At 34.7% G+C, this 13,029-nt stretch overlaps 1 protein-coding gene across 1 annotated transcript in view; it reads right to left on the bottom strand.

Annotated features, from left to right (window-relative positions):
* Nucleotides 1–10,978: 10,978 nt before the first annotated feature.
* The window catches only part of LOC106106379 (GRIP and coiled-coil domain-containing protein 1), a 7,152-nt gene continuing 5,101 nt past the window's right edge, over nt 10,979–13,029 (bottom strand). The window contains exons 10-13 of the mRNA XM_013286956.1: nt 12,982–13,015; nt 12,595–12,717; nt 12,201–12,278; nt 10,979–11,753 (exon numbers count right to left, since the gene is read on the bottom strand). Coding sequence (XP_013142410.1) covers nt 11,582–11,753; nt 12,201–12,278; nt 12,595–12,717; nt 12,982–13,015 — 407 coding nt within the window. The 3' untranslated portion in view covers nt 10,979–11,581. The remainder of the gene's footprint in view (nt 11,754–12,200; nt 12,279–12,594; nt 12,718–12,981; nt 13,016–13,029) is intronic.

The following is a 13,029-nucleotide window of genomic DNA, read 5'->3' as shown; positions in this document are numbered from 1 at the left end:
GTGTTCCGAATTTCTAAATTTACTCTATACCCAATTCCACTCTTTTCTTATAACAAAAGGTCCTCTGTTTACTAAAGGTAACCAAATGCAGATGTCTATAGCGTTTGCATATTTTGGCTAATTCCAGTGTTTCCTTGCTCGTTTCCCTCATACTTTTAAAAGTACCAATATTTATATTTAACAGTGGTAGAGCCTGCTTTAACACCGGCTCGCCTGGTGTAACACGACCACACAGAAGACAGACTTGAAGTGGGAACAATTTTGCGTTTCGGCCGATGAGTGTGGTGCCCCTTTCCCTTACTACTGTTTACTTACAAGGAAAGAAGAGATAGGGAAAGTGGATTTGACGGTGTAGACGGATAGGAAGGAGAAATATTTGTTTATGTACATCTTCTCGTTCATCGATTAGGGGTAGGCAACGCATCTGTAATTGCGGGTGTCTATGGGCAGCGGTCGCTTCGCCATTTTGGCAAATTCACTAAGACATTTAATATCGTAATACTGTTTAAATGGTTATTGTTACTTTGAATAACATAGTATAACAAACTATGCTTTCGAAACGCTAGATTACATTAAAGTTTAGTTAAAATTAATTCTCTTGTATCCCGCGCCGACAGTGACGGAGCGCAATCCGATCCAGCGAGAAAGCGGCTGCATTGTTCAACTTCCGACGTACAAATAAATCTAACGGCTAATGGATGCGGAAGATGCAGCGCTGCAGATGCTGGAAGTGGTAGTGTTTAAAATGCATATTTTTATGCGCTTACAATCTAAATCTGTACAAAATACTTCTGTTATCTTAATATTATAAAGAGGGTTCTATTTTTGGATTTTTCTATATATTCGATTGACGTAAAAATTACTGAGCCGATTTTAAAAAATCTTTCGTAATTTATCTAAGAGTAACATTGTCAGTTTTTTTTACTATTATTTAAATTCATGCAGACGAAGTCGCAAGCTACAGCTAGTTTCTAAATAATTTGTTAATTTAGTGTTAAAAATTAAACAGGAATATAAGTAATTATGTCATAAACTTTCTAATAGATATATGAAAAAAAATAATTTAATTAGTACAAATCCAATAATCTTACTAATATTATAAATTCGAAAATTTAGATGTATGGATGTTAGAGTTTGTAGCCTAAACTGTTGAACGGATTTCGATTAAATTTGTCATAAATGTAGAGGATAGTCTGGAAGAACGCATAGGCTACACTTGGTTTTTAAATACAATACGGAGTCGCGGATAAAAGCTAGTATTCAATGTTTACATTAATTCTCTAGTTAACACGATAACATAGTGTTCAGTATACCTTGTAGTGTAATTCGTCGTCCATCCGGAGTCCCCGTGCGACGATAAATTGGCGGTCGCAAGTGAGATTGGATCGTACTCAGTCACCATTCGATCGTTGCGGCGATCTGCTCGACAGGGATCTCTTTATTATGCTGTTCAACTGATTTGTTCTGATTTATGTTATACTATATCATACTGAATGTACGCGGAAAGCAAGGTCCTACGGTCTACTAAAGGAAGGGTTTGATTTGGTTAATCAGTTAATAATAGATTTAGTAACTTTCCCTTTCCACCCTTTTCTTAAGAGGAAACGATGGATGGAAGAGACGTATAGGTAGGGGAATTGTCTACTGTATGTGCGTCTTCTCCTCCGTCGAATAAGGGTAGGCAACGCATCTGCGGTCGTTTCGCCATTTCAGCAGTTTCAAGTGACCGCTTGCTCGATTGCCTTATAATATAAAAAAGACGACCTTACAACCAAAACTGGAGTTTTCTTTCCTATACCTACTGAACTTATGTAATAAATCTAACAGTTATCTCCTTTAGAAGTTACTGTTACAATGTAAATGAAAAAAAAACAAGGCCATAGTGTAATTCCCTGGTAATACATGCAAATATTTGTAATAAAGAAATTGTTTAAATTCAAAAGGTACGCGAACAGAACCGGACAGCACACGTTGACTCGCGACAGTTTCTTGGCAAGCGTAAATTTAATTACGTAGTATCCAACGCCGCAAGCAACCATTGCTACTGCCGACAAAACACGACAAAAAAAAACGATTTTCTTTTCCTACAAATTACACTGTTACAAATTCTACAATTGGTAAAAAAAGACCATTTATATTAAGGTACAATCGGGGAAAATGGCGGTTCCTTAAAAGCTACGAGAGTTTGAAAAATTTAAAACGCGGAAAAAAATGATACAACACAGGTTCTAAATGTATCTGTTCGAAAAAAAGTCTATTAGTAATATACGGCTAGTTAATTTTTATTATCCCTTCGCTTGCACTCGCTATTTTTTCTAAAGTGGAACACTGCAGATTTTCCCGACTGTACATTTTTAAGTATAACTTAAAAATTGTTTAAGAACAATATAGTGTTTACTGTTTTTTTCATAGAGAATGTAGGGGGTGGCTATATGTTGTAACATGTGCTACGACAGCGAAAACTCACTGTTCTTAAAGAAAAGACACGGCCGACGTAGCGACACGTTTTGCTCTCTAATTAAAATTAAACTTGTCTCATACTTAAAATGAGTTCAGTGGAAACTCTCCTTTAGAAGTCGTTTTGTTACAATTTGAATTGTGCGCGATTAAATTAAATAAGTTAACGAAATGCGTTTAATTAAGATATGCATTCTGAGAGTTGGAAACCTTCCACGAGTAGTGCCGGATGAGGCGGATAAGCAAACTGTAAATTATATTACTTTTTAATTTATATCAACTTCTTATTTTCTATATAACATATTCCTCAAAAAATACCTTTTTTTTATAACATAAGGTGGCAAACGAGCGAGCGGCCACCTGAAATCGCCAAAGTGGCGAAGCGACCGCTGCCTATAGACATCCGCGATCCCAGATGCGTTGCCTCCCTTATCCGACGGAGGAGGAGACGCACACAAAGAGGATATTTCCCCTTCCTATGCATCTCCTCCACTGTCAAATCCATTTCCTCTTCCCAACCTCTCTTTGAAAGAAAAAGGGTGGTAAAGAGAAAGGGACTTAAATTAGGCCTCCGGCACCACACTCATCAGACAAAACACGGAATTGTTTCCATTTGACGCCTGTCTTCTGTGTGGTCGTGGTATTACTGGTGGCGTGCCCTACAGTGCTAACATGTTAAAGCGAGCACTACCACTTTTAAAACCTTATAATACTAATACTATAAATTTAGAGTTTGTAACCTTAACGATTGAACGGATTTCGATTACATTTGGCATAGATGTAGAGGATAGTCTGAAAGAACACATATTCTACTCACTTTTGTTTTTTTTTAATTCCATGCAGATGGAGTCGCGGACGAAAGCTAGTATTGTATAATTTCTGACTAGTGCCCTCGAAGCCGTCCGCGCGTAATCAATAAAACTTAATAAGTAAGTATCCTATGTTCTTCCAGACTATCCTCTACATGTCAAATTTTATCGAGATCCCTTCAGCAGTTTAGGCTACAAACTCTAACAAACATCTAACAATCTAAACTTTCGCATTTATATTTTAGTAAGATATTTTTTGAACACGTTTTAGGGGACAAACACAGGTAAAATATAGTATAAATAATGACCCCAATAACGATGTCCATGTGACCCATTTCAAAACAATTGACACATTGTGTTGAAGCCGGTCACGTGATTTAGATCCCTAAAACGATAGGGTAGTACACTCTGCAGTACTGCTATTTTTTGAATCAATGTTTATTATCAACACAATAAGAATACTGGACTGTTTTACTGCTCTACGATTGTGTGAAACAAGCGTAAAGGCAGAAGGCCCGCATCCTTATTTCTTATAAGATATCATTTTAACAATATCTGACAATAAATTGACGTATACCTTATCGAATTGTTATAGATTTCATACGAGATAAACAAGACGCTTTTTTCAACATGTAAAAACCAGTACAATGCACAATTTAATTCTAATACTACCTCACTCAGGGACAATTTAATAGACCCTAGAGCAGAGGTGGCTAACCACTGTCACACGTGCCATAAACGGCACGAGACATAATCTTTTGAGAACTTCGATAATAATAAAGACACTACGAAAAAATTGTAAAGTAGGTGCATGGAATTGACGTAATAATCGCAGTTAAAAATTGCTCGACGGCGCGTCTAAGACAGAAAGAAAGAAATAATTTGTTGAAAAAACAAAAGATTAACAATTACAATGACAGTTACCAACTAATTACAATTTGTGGTGAGTACGTTCAATCTGGACAAACTGGTTCGATCTTTCAAATAGCATTTTTTTTTTAAATGGCTGCCATAGAGTGCTAAACATAGTTATGTGAGAAACACAAAACATCCTTAGTTTAAAACTAAAACAAATTATTCAAGCATTTGAAGGCAGTAACTTGGCATTATCTATCTTGTCGAAGCATTATACCTGGATTTTAAATTCTCCTCGCGTGCCAGCACTTCTGTACAAAGCAGAATGGATGTACTGTCATCGGGAGAAGCGTGAAAAATGAAATGCCATTACTAACGGCCCTTTGCCGCAGCGTCTTGCAGCTTACAATCGATTATAATTAGACTTGGTTGTTGTAACGCATTATGTTAGTGTATTTATAGTTTTAGATAATACATATTTGAAACTAAACTAACGCACTACTTTGTAGTCTATTCTATTCTATGCTCTCCCTCAGCGGATTGGACCAGTGTGAAGTGTTTGTGGTTTTATTCTAATTTGGGAGAAACTGGCAACTTTGTAGTCTAGCTCTGATTTCTTATATGGCGCACAGTACTCGATTTTTAGTTGTGCAACTAAATCGAAAATCGCACAACAGTTGCCCGATTGTTTGGTCAAAGATGCGTCGCTCTTAATGTCAAAATGTTCAACAGTTGATTACATTTCTTGTAATACTAAAATTTAATTTAATTTCACCTGAATCCACCGAAATGGAAGCGACCGCTGCCCATAAACATCCGCAATTGTAGGTGCGTTGCCTACCCTTATTGACGAAGAAGGATACGCACATAAAGGAGACATTATTCCCCTTTTCCTATGCGTCTTATCCACCGTCAAATCCACTTTTCCTTCTCATTCTTTCCTCTCAAGAAAAGGGTGGAAAGGGAAAGGGACTGAATAAAAAAAAGCTATAGTAACGCCTTATTTTTGTTACTTATTCATTTCTTACTTTTATTCTATTAATTAAACATCCAATTAAGTAGATTTCATTCAATAAAAACAGACATTAGTACCACTTACTGTCTACAAACAAAGTTGTTAAAAGCATAAATTTATGCACTATCGAGTAGCTGGATATCAGCAAAAAGCGACTTTAATAGAGTATTCCCGTGCCAAGACACCGGGACTGGGAGACTCCGGGACGTAGATTCACTAGCAAAGAGTTAATTGTAACCTTCCCAGTGCCAAACTCCAACGATTAAAGAAAAAATTATTGGTCTCCATTTTATACGATTCTCGATTAACCCAATCTTAATAAGTTTGGAACTTTAATATATCAAAGATATCATTTACTCATGATATTTATTGTATATCGTAAAAGATTTAAGAAATAAAATTATTTTTAACGGAGACGTGTATTGGTAAAATATGTACAGAAAAAGACAGAAAACGCGATGACATTGACAATGTGTTCTAATTTCAAATATTATAACAAAGCGTAAACACACACTTCGTTGTTGCCTAAGATGTCAGCAATTACAGCATATTTTTAAATGTTTATTTCTTTAATAAAAAGCCCTACACTTACGTCACGCTTTAGGCTATATATTTTCACGCCATTAAACTTAGGGGGTAAATATTTTAGATAAAAATCCTAATGTGGGAAAGCGATCATAAGTTGCTGCCAACATCAAGGATGCAAGATTGCCAAAGTTTGTCATGTCATGTCATTTTGACATTTGCTATTGATAATTTGACAAATGTAAACAATAAAATAAAATTTTCATAATTTCATGCGGATGAAGCCGCACGGGAACAGCTAGTTTCAAATATTTTAATTACTTCTTCTTTTCTAATGGCTTGAGACCTAAAAGATATAAAAACTCCTTGAACATTTATTTTATTTAAATTGTTATATATTTAAACTATGGTTTAGTATATAGTTAAGTCAACACAGTATTGTAACAATGTTTATTTTGGCTAAGCTACTTTGTAAGAGCAATTGGCAGAACTACTTCGTAATTAAGTCATCTATACAGAAGTTAACTGGATATATCTTAGATTTACTTAGTCTTAATTTAGATTTAAATGTATAACAAAACTAGCTGTTCCCATGCGGCTTCATCCGCATGAAATTATGAAAATTTTATTTCATTGTTTACTTTTGTCAAATTATCAATAACAAATGTCAAAATGACATGACATGACAAACCTTGGCAATCTTGCCTCCTTGATGTTGGCAGCAACTTATGATCGCTTTCCCACATTGGGGTTTTTATCCATAATATTTACCCCCTTAGTTTAATGGCGCGATAATATATAGCCTAAAGCGTGACGTAAGTGTAGGGCTTTTTATCAAAAAAGGATTATTCAAAAATATGCTGTAATTGCTGACATGTTAGGCAACAAAGATGTGTGTGTTTACGCTTTATTATAATAGTATAGATTAGATTTTATGTTGTAAAAAAAACTTGTTTAAAAAAGATTTGTTTTAAGCTGATCGTGAAACTTTTCTTTTAAAATTTCTAGGTACAGAAATCATAGAACGATTCTTAGGCACTAAACGTATTAAATTAAAACTTATAAATAGAGAAACAAAACTTGAATTATACCTAACACAATAAACACTTCATTATACCGCCTTGTTAGAATGAAAACACCTTAGTGTACAACAGGACTCGTTTGTTCTCCGTCAAGCAGTTGCAACAACAATGAGGTAATTATCGCGAACTGCCGCCACAAGTTAATCAGTCCGTGCTCCATTAGCGACCACAGACAAAAGACTCGCGACAATCAATACAATACCCCTAGGAGCTAGGGTGACCATAGATTTCAAAATTATGACAAAAATATCGGTATATTTTTGTGAAATATTGAAAGCTACGTATCCCTCGGGAACCGGACATTTCTCGGGGATGAAGCTTATCCCATGTATACTCCAGACTTTGTTTTATATCTGTGCCAAATTTCAATAAGATATGTTAAACCGTTGCAGAATGATCGAGTAAACATTAAAAAACTAAATTAATGAATCCCACGGAAACCGTAACTATTCCCGGGATAAAAAGTAGCCTATGTGTTCTTCCAGACCATGCTCTAAACCTGTGCCAAATTTCATGGAGATCCGTTCAGCCGTTTAGACCACAAACGCTAACAAACATCCATCCATCCATCCATCCATCTATCCATCCATCCATGTTTGTAAAAGTTTGTAGCTTAAATGAATGAACGGATCTCGATGAAATTTGGCATAGATATAGAACATAGTCTGAAGGAACACATAGGCTATTCAATTTTGTTTTTGCCGACGGAGTCGCGGGTGAAAGCTAGTGTAAGAATAAAGTAACAAAACCCATTAGTCTGAAATCTAACATAAAAAATACTTAGCTATAGACATTTATTGTCCTTCCAACACCTATGGGGTGTTCTTGCCTCCCCGCACATGGCAAAAAGTGCGACAGACGCCGCGCCGCAGCACACCTCGTGATGAACACGCGGCGAACACGCAACATTTTTTACCGCCTCACAACTGGACACAATACAACTGCATTAAAATTAAATTAAGGAAGTTTAAGGATCTTTAATGTAACTGCTGAGGGTGTTCCTAAAATATACTGTCAAGAAATAATACACTAATAACCAAAATTTATACACTCAACCCCAATAATGTGTTTATGTTAATGGAATTATTTCTTAATAGCTTTCGCCCGCGACTCCTGCCGCGTGGAATTAGAAAAAAAAAAACAAATGTGAGTAGTCCACATGTTCTTCCAGACTATCCTCTACATCTATACCGAATTTCATCGATATCCGTTCAGCTGTTTAGGTTACAAACTCTAACAAACATCCAGCCATCTAATTTCGCATTCATAATATTAGTATATGATTTAATTGTGACTATTTTTCAATAACAATTACTTCAAATGTGCTTTCCACTATTTTACATTTTTAACACATTCCTTGTTGTCATGGTGTCCCTACAGCTGTCATGTTCAAAGCAATGATTGATGCGACCGTAGCTCGGTCCCGCGCCGCGACTTCACTTGATGTTACACGTGAAGATAACTGACGTGATCTCCCAAGTCACAGCGCCTCTAGACACGTGTAAATTATTTGAAAGGTAGAGGAAGACAGAAGAACGTTTTGGAGAATCCAAACATTCATCAACAAAGAGGATATGTTTAAGGGAGTGAATTGGTTTTTAAAAGCTAGTAGAGGTGTATGAAAAAGTACATACTGCGAGTACATATTTAAACCACCTTCAAACCAACAATTTCTTCAAAATTTTGTAACTTAAATTCCACTCAGATGAAGTCGCGAGCAACAGCTATGTGTAGATATAAATAAAAGATGAATGAATTACTATCTAATTTTTATTGCAGAAAATATTAACAAATATATTTTAAAGCGAAAAAAGAAATAGAATTTTAATTTTTATCAGCATTTAAAAATGATTTGTCAATTTCTAAAATGAAATATTTTTATTTAAGCTATTTAAATATAATAAAAAGATTTTTGTATTTTAAAATGAAGAAACATTTAAAATACAAAATCATTTTTAATTCTATTGTATTTTGTTGAATGAAAATGATTTATAATTTTTGTTACAATTTGTATTTCCAAGAAAATAGAATAGAATATCTAATTTAAATGTTTTATTTCAAATTAAAAAGATAAATCAATTTTTAAATTAAACATTTTTGAATTTTGATTTTTGAATTCTTAAAATGAAGCAATATTTTAGAAAATAATTCTTGGAAATTCGTAATTTGATGTCGGAATTAATGAAAATTAATTAGTATTTTTGTTGCATCTGTTCATTGAATTATTGACGAGTGTTAATTGTTATTTTTTAAATTCTACTTCTTACTAACATTATAAAAACGAAACTATAGATGTTTCTTAGAGTTTGTAGCCTAAACGGCTGAACGGATTTGGATGAAAGTTGGTCTAGAGGCTACTTTTGATTCCGGTAATAGGATACATTAATTTTGATTTGTCATTAATTCTCTCGATAATTCTGCTATGATTCAATTACATCTTATTGAAATTTGCAGATATAAAACAAAGTCTAGAGTATCATGTGGAGTTTCATTCCCGAAAAATGTCAAGTTCCCGAGGGATGCGTAGTTTTTTTCATAGCATAATAAATTAGCTAATATTAAAATAATTTTATACATTTCTGTTATATTTTCATTAATTCTTATTGAATCAAATTGTAATAGTTTTTTTAGTATTCCTTTGAGTGATTGGACGCGCTTTATTGATGGACGTAAAATATTTATGCCTTACACCTGCTCCTATACGATATAATAACGGCTTTGATACGTTTCTCTTGTATTTTATTATATCTATTTTATTAATGCGTTACGTATATTAGGTGTTGATATATTGAACTGGAATATAAGGTCAAACAGTTTTTTGTTAATATAATGATTTATCTGAGAATTAATTGTAATAAATGATGAAGATAAAAATTATTCCAAAACTGATATCTAAAAAAATATTTAGAGTAGACGTAGTTGACACTGCATTTGGGATATTTTTACATAATCTTACTAACGCTATCTATTGATGGATCCTCCAAATCCTAAAAAATCAATGTAATTAATTACCCACGGGTATCATTAAATTTATTTTGTAACACTGTATATTTTATTTTATAAATTACAACTGATGTATAGATATTTAATAAAGTACCATGAGATTTTTTTCACTACGCCTAGTCTATATATTTCTTAGTGTCTTTGTGTTAAACTAGCATGTCAGATAAAACTAGACATTTAAAAAATGTATAGACGAAGCAGAGTGAACAACTACAATGGTTTTGGGATTAATCATTAGATGGCGTTAGTAACAATTATGCCTCCTCCATATATTTTGAAATTCTTTGATTAAAACGTAAAGCAAAACGCTTTTTATTTTAAATTTAACCGAAAATGAAATAAAACTATTAAATAACTCATAAATGTATTTTATTAATAAATCAAGGAATGTTTTAGCAAATTTATTACATTACACATAACCTAAGACCATAAAATTATTAAAGAACATTTTAACACAATTAAAAAAATGGATAACTTTACAAAGCAATTTTAAACAAAATAGATATAACCTGTAACCCTTAATTAGACGGAGAATTTTCTAGCAACAACTTTTTTTAGTAAAGTTTTAGAAAAAATCCGTCTCCAAATTAATAAACTAGTTATATACCGTACCATAGATAAAAAACCAAATAATTACGTTTTATGTTACGTGTCCAATATACAGGTAATTTATTGCTGGAAAAGATTTCTGATGTTTTAAAATAATTTGAAGCTAGTAGTGTAGCTCAGTGGTACATTATTAATATTAATAATGCAATACATAATAAATTAATAATTATTTAAAAATATTAACTATATTTGTTATTTTGTTAGTTTTACTAATAAAATCGCGAATATCGAAAACATTTAACAGCGCCATCTGTTGTGTTGTACACTTACTATAACAAGAGTTTTTGAAAACAATCTTTAGATGGCGCTTTTCTGAATAAATGTATAGAAGTGTTTCCATTTCGTTCGTTAACAAATTAACCACAAAGTATTCTGATTTAATAATAAAATAATTGTGAAAATATCAAAAAGTGCTACTAAAATAGCAAATTGTCTTATTTATCCTTGGATACAAAAGTGTAACGACCATTGTAGCTTCTCTTAGCTATAGTTTGTCTAAGAGCGCGCTCACACCTTTGACTAAATTGTCGCACAACTGTTGTGCGATTGTCGATTATTTCACAGAAAATTCAACTGTTTAGTTGCACAACTAAATATCGAGTAGTGTGCACATCCATATAAGCTCATAGCAGTCAAAGCGAGACTAAACAGTTGTGCGATAGTTTAGTCAAAGGTGTGTGCGCTCTAAACAAATTATAACAGCGATCGTCTAGCTTCTTTAATCTCACGTTGAGAGCTTCTCTAGGGTAAAAACGGATTATTCCCAACCGTCACACTGGTTTGTCCCTACGATAGAATAAAAAGCTTCATCCGTCCCACCTTCACTATCACCAATACGGTGACAGATAAAACCATTATGAAATAAGTTCCTACCGTCCCCTCGTCGCAGGACGGAAGAAACTTTTGATTTTGTCCCCGGATTATTCTCAACCGTCACTCCACTCTGTCCCCACGTGAGAATAAAAAGCTTTATCCGTCCCGCTTTTTAGTCCCAATATCACCAATAAAGTGATTTAACCAACCAAACCAAACCATTATGTAATAAGTTCTAACCGACCCTGTCGCAGTACGGATTAAACTTTTTATTGTGTCCTCACGTGGGGACAGCGGTGTGACGGTTGGGAATAACCCGTAATAACGCTAGCTTAGTATATTAAGGCGCGTTTCCACTGTGAGTGTGGTAAGAGTGGTGAGTGTGGTCAGTGTGGTGAGCGTGGTGAGCGTGGTCAGAGCGCGGCGCGCGCGGCGGCGGTCTCTGCGGCGGAGAGGTGCAGCACGGCGGCGATGGCGTTGACCATGTGCCTGCGGCCGGCGGCGTCGCGCGACACCAGGTACGCCATCACCACGTTCTTCAGGTACTCCAGGTTGGCGCCCTCCCGCGACTGGATGCGCCGCAATCTGGGATACAGACCTGCTCTTAGTCTCAACTGGGAAAACTGGATTTTATTTAACTCGTTTACTATCTTACTAATATTATAAATACGAAAGTTTAGATGGATGGATATTTGTTAGAGTTTGTTGCCTAAACGACTGAACGGATCTCCATGAAATTTGGCATAGACGTAGAGGATAGTCTGGAAGAACACATAGGCTACTAATTTTTGTTGTATTTTAACTTCACGCGGACGGAGTCGCGGGCGAAAGCTATCTTTTAATAATAGAGAAACATGTTTTAATGATGACATTCTATAATAATTTAATTATGCAAAATACTGCATATTGGAATATTGTACATGAATTGTCTTTTTTAAGTAATGATCCCTTATCACTTAATATTTACTAATAGTTAAGAAGTTCAGTATTACTTAATAGTAAATGTTAAATTAGCTTGAATTTGTCTCTCACCTGTCAATCTCTTCCTTTAATGTTCTTATAACTTCTTTAAAACGCTCCTTCTCGATTGTCGCTTCCCGCTGACAGTCTCTGGAGATTGAAAATAATCGTTTAACATGTTCTATACTTCTATAACAATATAATAAAGCGTAAACACATACAGATATTACTATTTTTCAATAATTATGTTCGGTTTGTTTATAGTTGCATCCTACCACCGTTTTCATCAATTGTCAAGAGATGGCGCTAGTTTGTTACACTGCGTTCGAACATTTTTTTATTTAACGCCATCTATTGGCAACTTAATTAAACATAATCAACGGTTTTAAAAATTCACCAATAGATGGCGTTAGATTAAATGAAAAATCTATGTTTGTAGAAGTTGTGAGTAAGCAGTGGGGGTTACCTGTACTGCCCCTCCAGCAGGTGCTTGTCCTTGCGCAGCTGCGAGATGTCGAGGTCCTTGCGCGCCAGCTCGTGCGCGTAGTGCAGCATGTGCGGCGGCGCGCTGCCCTCCTGCACACGACACCTTACATGTTACTTCTTACTAATATTATCAATACTAAAGATTAAATTGATATTTGTTATGTATGTATAAAAAGATTGGAATATACAGTTCACTACCATCTATAGTCCTTTCTTTTGAATGGTACATCGGACTTGTTGAAATTTGTCAGAAATGTAGAACAAAATCTGAAACACATATGTTACTTAGTTTGTTTGAAATTATTGATCCACCACCCTTTCTTAAGAGGAAAGGATGGCAAGGAAAAGTTGATTTGACGGTTGATACGCATAGGAAGGGGAAATATCCTCTTTTTGTGCGTCTCCTCCGTTAAAC

Source organism: Papilio polytes, unplaced genomic scaffold, assembly GCF_000836215.1.
Source record: "Papilio polytes unplaced genomic scaffold, Ppol_1.0 DF822178.1, whole genome shotgun sequence".
Taxonomy (NCBI): domain Eukaryota; kingdom Metazoa; phylum Arthropoda; class Insecta; order Lepidoptera; family Papilionidae; genus Papilio; species Papilio polytes.
Note: the sequence above shows the minus strand (reverse complement) of the source record. Positions and strands in the feature narration are given on the sequence as shown.